The 6,635-nt window shown below is 37.2% G+C and overlaps 1 protein-coding gene across 3 annotated transcripts; it reads left to right on the top strand.

The window, feature by feature from the left end:
- Positions 1-295: 295 nt before the first annotated feature.
- On the top strand, positions 296-6,241 carry LOC122009595 (GRF1-interacting factor 2-like). 3 transcript variants are annotated; one of them, XM_042565810.1, is made up of 5 exons: positions 296-645; positions 1,878-1,995; positions 4,315-4,391; positions 5,392-5,476; positions 5,560-6,241. In XM_042565810.1, the coding sequence occupies exons 2-5, from the start codon at positions 1,918-1,920 to the stop codon at positions 5,968-5,970; spliced, it is 651 nt and encodes a 216-aa protein (XP_042421744.1). In that variant the 5' UTR covers positions 296-645; positions 1,878-1,917; the 3' UTR covers positions 5,971-6,241. The 3 variants fall into 3 exon arrangements, with proteins under 3 accessions (XP_042421744.1, XP_042421745.1, XP_042421743.1); XM_042565811.1 differs by having other exon boundaries at positions 297-645; positions 1,868-1,995; positions 5,563-6,241; XM_042565809.1 differs by having other exon boundaries at positions 297-645; positions 1,868-1,995.
- The last annotated feature ends 394 nt before the right edge of the window (positions 6,242-6,635 follow it).

Genomic DNA, 6,635 nt, shown 5'->3' with positions numbered 1-6,635 from the left:
TCAATTAGTACTTATTAGAAATTGAGGTGTCTTCAGGGTTGATTTAGGAGAATTCTCACCCATCAATTCTTGAAGTTCTTGTCCACAAGTTAACAAGCCATCAAAGATTTTGGCAAGTAGATTTAGCCTGTTAGAGATGCTCCTTAATCAAATAGAGTATTTCTATGGGTCTGGTTAAAAGTGCAATTGGGGATGGGGATTTGTTGATATTTGGGATTTATGTTGGACTTGAATTCAAAAATGTTTTCCAATTGCATCGGGCCAGACCGGGTTGACTTATTGATATTACTATTTTGGATCTAGGGTTTGATTTTGTGCATTAACACCTTGCACAAGCCTTTGTCAGCCGCCTCCCTCTTTCCTGCGTCCTCACCGACGGCCCTCCTCGCCGTCGGTCAGCTACAACGACCGCCCAGTCTCCTTACTCGTCTATTCTCTTTCCGTCTCCTCCCTCGTTTTCCCAAGCGATCGACTCTTCTGTGCCTTTCTTTCCTCTTGCAGCAGTCTTCTCAATCATAGAAAGCCGGTCGCCCTTTTTGCTGCCGTTCCTGGTCGTGCTCTCATACGTTACTCCTGCTTTAGCTGCTCCTTACTCCGCCTGAGGACACTGTTGCGCCGCAGGATTCTGTGACCCAAGTCGTCGAGGTAGGACTCTATCCAGCTGCTTCTCATGTATCGGGTAGCTCGATATTGATCGTTGTTCATACACTATAAAGGGTCATCCTAACCCTATATTGCAGCGGATGGCTTTGTGATGTTTGGCGATGTGGTCAATTTAGGTGATCGTCGTGGGGTTCGTATCTATTGGACGACTGAGTGATTCTGGTTAGAAACTGAATGGACCTGTGTGTTCTAGTAGCATCTGTGTATTTGAAGTGTTTTTGTTTGTGTGTGGGTGCAGTGTCTAGCGTCTCGTGACAGATGTGATAGATGTAAGGTTTGGTTAGCTGCGCCTGGTTGGATGTGGCATGTGGAAATTGTGTATGTTTTATGGTCTCTGCTGTTGAGGATATATGTATGTCCTCGTAATCAGTTCGGGTTCAGAAGTTAAAGGTGAGATGGTTTGTGTTGAGTGTGAGGGAAAGACTTCCGGTTAATTTGTAAACTCATCAATCTGGGCTTGGATTAGCTACTCACATAGGCCAAAACCTGTAGTTGTCTATGCAAGAATTCATGCTTCTGGCTATCCTCCTTCATCCATAATCATTCCATGTATGGACATATCACAGACACAAGGTTGTTGAGAGTGCAGTGTAAAATTCAGGGCTCCGCAATGTGCTACTGATTGTTTGATGACATGCAAGTAGTTCATACAATAGTTTTCACGATTATACCTATATGGATGGTTGTAGCTGCCATAGTGATATTCATATTTTCTGATTTCAACTCAGTTTTTCTTAGTTTATTCTCCTCTCTTGCCTATGGGTTCTTGAGAGGACACTGCATAGACTTCATGATTTGTTCAAGAAGAGTATTAATAAATACTTTGAGATTCGTCTTTTATTCTGTCATGTGCTATGTACTTCTGTAATCTGTACTGAGGCGTGAAAAAATTATATTTTGACATCAAGTTTTGTTTTCAATGATGAATTTAGGTATTCTAATATTCAATATGTTTTATATGTTTTCCACTTTGTGTATGTCTCTTATATGTTGTGTGGTTCTGGCTGAACATTGATTAGTGTTGCTTTGTCATTGCTCACTGCTGACACAATTATGTTGTTGGCATAGAGACATTCCAAGCTAATATAATGAGGATCCATTTGGACACTAACATCTTTTGAGGCACTATGGTGCTAATTTGACTATTTTTTTTTATATAAATTTGGGTTTGCTCATCGCATATCTATATTATTTTTGTTTTTAGTGGCATATAGGCATAAGGTTTGGTTCAAGAAGAAGCACAAAGCAAGCAGCATGCAGCAATCTCCACATTCACTAGCCCCCATGTCAGCAGCCCCTGTTGCGAATATCACAACAGAACAAATTCAAAAGGTTAGTTTTCCTTATCCATTACTATGTTCACAATGCCTATCTGCAGTTCTTGTTTAGACGCAAAGTTTCCATCTGATAGTGAAACTTTGTGATTGTCATCTTGTTGATGAATTAATTTTGCAGTGATTATTATTGGTTCTCATGAACACTGGAACTGGAAATTTTGGATTTTACTACCTTCTTTTTAAATTTGCAAGACATCAAATACTTTAACGATTGCAAAGCTCCCTTTTAGGCTTGTATGTGGTCTCAGCCATCAATGGGTCTGTTAGTCTCCCTGTAAATGACCTGAGAAAGATAATTTCCTAGAACCAAGGCTTTAAAAGATGAAATAAACCTTATCCACTAGGTGGGACCGGCTATGAAATAAAAATAGTAGAGGGACAAATTAGGAAAAGAGAAATTTGTTATTGAAACAGAAAGCAATATCAGCATTATTCAACGAGGGCCATTATTTGGTACTTGGAATATGGAAGGAAACCAGTAAAGAGACTAATCAATTAATTGATCTCTAACCTCTAATGTATCATCAAGAACAACAACAATCAAGCCATATCCCACTATATGGGGTCGGCTATATGGATCATTTTATGCCATTGGGCTCTATCCTCTACTCAACCATCATTTATATTTAAATAAATTTTATCTTATTTTATTATTGTTGACCAAGTCTTTTTTGGTCTTCTTCGTTTGATATGCGTGTTTATCATAATTTCACATTGCGAGTATTTATTGGTCATTCATTTTAAATGTGTCTCTTAGAGTTTTCTCTCAATACTTTCTTTTTAATGCTCTCATTTCTTATTTTGTCAATCCTCATATGTTCACACATCTACCTTAATATCCTCATCTTTGCACCTTTAATGTATCATCATGATTAGAAAATTTATTTTTTTTCTATTTTCTTTTTAATTGTGATTACCTTCTACCTTAGAACTACACTTATTGATCAACAGGAAAACATTACCACTTCAACTGCTATAATCTAGCCTATGATCCCTCTGCATATTTGCTCCCTCTGTGAGCAAAGATGCTCATTGATAAAGTATGGGTTAGAGGTTAGGAGGGAGAAATATTTGATCCAAGGCCATATTTCACATCTCGATTACTTTGTCCTTTACCTCTGACATTGTGTCTTTAATTTAAGGAAAAGCAGAGAAGTAGAACAGGTTTCACTAAGCTATGCTTTCTCTTTAATATTAAAAACCCATCATTCTTAAGTTTTAGGAATCAACTATGTTAATCTAGTGGTAGATGATGTAGGTCTACTAAGAGTTAAATGGTTATATTAAGTCTCAATTTCTCAGAAAAAATATTTCAATCTTGAGCTTGAATGTCAACGTCAACCAGATGATAATGCTATCTTATGATTACATGGATCCATTTTTTCCCTTAGTCATGTTTTTCTATTGTACATGTTACAGTATATGTTGCTGCACTTTTTTTTTCTATTTCCACCACGTAAAATGGACCATTCGTCACATTTAGTCCATAAAATTACTTTTTGATATACCTAATTTCCAATCCTAATATTGATGCAGAATTATTCTATTTTTTATTTTGTAAAATATTGTCAATGATTAATAGTTAAGAGCCCACTCAATCTCATTTTGATCTGACAAAGATACAAATCTTCTTTATGCATGCATTGTATGGTTGAAAAAAAATGTTTCTCTTTTTGTCATACTACATTGCTGTGATATATATGAGGTGTAATTGTTGGTTAGACTAGTTTTTCACTTTGAAAGTTCAATTCTATTGCTAGAACTTTTTAACATTTAATCCATTGTCATTATTCGTATTTTAACTCAAAAGATGCAGTAAAATCCTGCAAGAACAATAATGTTGTTATCCTTTATTATTCTTTTTTAACTCTTCATTATAACTCCAGCAGTCATAGTCAATGCTGGAAAGCACTGGGTTCTAAGAATTTTGATTTTTAGACATTCAATTCATTTCTTGAAGTTCAATTTCTAGATCTTGGAGGACCCAACAAGCTATTCTCTTATGCTGATGTTCTTATCCAGGGGACATGGATTCTATAGAAACTAGGTTTGCCTTGGTCTTATCTTATGTCTTGAAGCTATCTGTAAAGCCAATGCTTAGGAAATATGATTCTTTGACCAAAGGTGTGTCTTCCGAGATGTGATTTCATGGAAATATGATTCTTTGACGGGAGATGTCTGTGTGTGTGTTATTCAACATTTTTATTTTAGAATCATTTAGGATCTTTTAGTTCTAAATTAACCTTGGATTGTTGATCCACTCAAAGCCGAGGTAGTTTACTCTGCTTCATTATTGATTAATTTTTCAATGCAGTACTTGGATGAGAATAAGCAGCTCATTTTGGCAATATTGGAAAATCAGAACCTCGGAAAATTGGCTGAATGTGCTCAGTGAGTTGATTAATTTACTTGATATTTTTTTATTTCTGTATTTGTATTCTGAGTTCTCCTTTGTCAGTCATTGTATTTCAAGGTACATATATGTTAGTAATTATTAGAACATCACCTGTCCTGGCAAGAAAAAGTTTTGTGCTAGACTAGTGACAGAATGTGTGGATTAGTCTGTGACTGCATGTATGCACTTCTACTGCACTAACAAAGGAAGGAAACTAGAAAATAAATAAGCTGATAGAAAAATTTTCCGAGTATTTTTTCCTCTATTTCCTTTGATAGAAAAACTGGAGAATACTAATTATTTCCTTTTCTTTTCAAATCCATTTCTATTAATGTTTCTTTTCATGTTTTTAACAAATATAGTTTTGAAATTTAAGTTTTCCTCTCTTTCTTTCCTCAAAGAAAAAATTTGGACAAAATATTTCACTAACCTTTTGCTAATTTTTTTTTTCCTTACCCTTTCTTTTTGTAGCTATTTTCTCCCTTTGTAGGAAACATGACACTTTAAATGATGGGAACTGCTTGAATCTTTTCCTTAATGATGTTTTGCTGTTCTGATGGATTTTTTGGGTTTCAATTGGTTCCCATTCCTGCCGATGGGAACTGCTTGAATCTTTTCCTAATGATGCTTTGCTGTTCTGATGGATTTTTTTGGGTTTCAATTGGTTCCCATTCCTGCCAGGTTTTGTTTGCTCCAAGCTTACCTTCATGGAAAGATGAAATTTATATTGTTGATGTCATAACCTTTAAGGATTTATTAAGTTTGAACTAGTAGATAGCTTTCGTATTAGTTTATTGATGCAAAGGGAGATGCCTCTGTTACATTTTACCGCCTGTGCCACTTGTTCATGCCTCCCAAAATAGTCAGAGAGCACCTTTTATGGTGATGATGAATACACAACTCGGTTTTTATTTGTTACAATGGACTAAAAATGTATCTATTCTATTTTAATTGATGATGATAAACATAGGTATCATTGTTGAACCTATGCATCAGGTACCAAGCACAGCTTCAGAAAAACCTACTTTATCTAGCTGCAATTGCTGACGCTCAACCTAATGCACCTGCAGTTCGTCCTCAGGTCAGTTAAGTTCCATCTTCAAATTTATTATTTTTACTCTTAAACTAATGCCTTAATATTTTTATTCTTTTATGGTTGCTTAGCAGATCATGCCACATGGTACGATACCACAGGGAGGCCCTTTCATGCAACAATCACCCATCTTCCCTCGAGGTCCTCTTCCATATAATCCTCAACAAATGCAAGGGCAGCTGCATTCCCAACCCCCAGGAATGGTGTTCCCAGGCCATATGAGCATTAGGCCCGGTGCTGTCAACGGCTTACATGGCTCGCATACTGAACCATCTCATGGTGGCACTGCTAATCCCCTCGCAACTCCAAGCTTGTCTGGATTCCCACCAACCAACTCAGATGGACGTGGGAGTAAGCTAGAAGCCGGCATCGCCATGGTACCTGCCATAGCTGAGAGCCACAGGAACTCAGGAAGTGAGCCTGTCAGTGGGGATGCTGATCAATCACATGCTAAAAGACCAGAGGATACCAAAACACCATGAGAAACTTCGTCTCACACGGGTTAGCCAATCGGTGGACTGTATGTATACTTGACGACCAACTACTGCATGAGTAATGGCTGTGTAATCTCTAACTTAATGTGTTCGGTGCCAGGTCTTAATCTTATCTAGTTTAGGGTCGATGGGTTATGTTTGATGGGAATCGGCATTGTTCATGCCTTGGCAAGTAAAAATATACATGATCACCTCCGTTCCCTGTTTGCTACCAGCTGCAAGAAATGGTAATTAAAATTAATGCCCCACTATTTGATGATTTGCAATTACTTCCATTTTCTAGAAATAATGCATCAGTATATTCTCATGCACCCTAAGAAGATGAAAAGTAACATGCGTGAGGCATATTACACCAATATCAATAACAGAGAGCGACTTCTGTTCCGTTCGATGCAAAGGACTATAGACATAAACAAAGGTTCACAATAATTATACGTGGGTTAGGTTGCTGTCCCAGTAGCTCATTGGGCACATCCCTGCCCTTTTCTTTAAAAGAAAGGGGCCACCTTCCCCAACTTAAAAACTCATTTTGTCATCGTCTAGCGAAGAATCACAATGCAAATTTCTTCCTAGAGAAGGAAAGAGAAGCACAGTTGCAGTGCAGTTGGTAACCACCTTGCCAATACTATAGATTTACAGTTTTCTTATTACAT

This window comes from Zingiber officinale, chromosome 8A (assembly GCF_018446385.1).
Source record: "Zingiber officinale cultivar Zhangliang chromosome 8A, Zo_v1.1, whole genome shotgun sequence".
NCBI lineage: Eukaryota > Viridiplantae > Streptophyta > Magnoliopsida > Zingiberales > Zingiberaceae > Zingiber > Zingiber officinale.
This window is presented reverse-complemented; position numbering and strand designations above follow the sequence as displayed.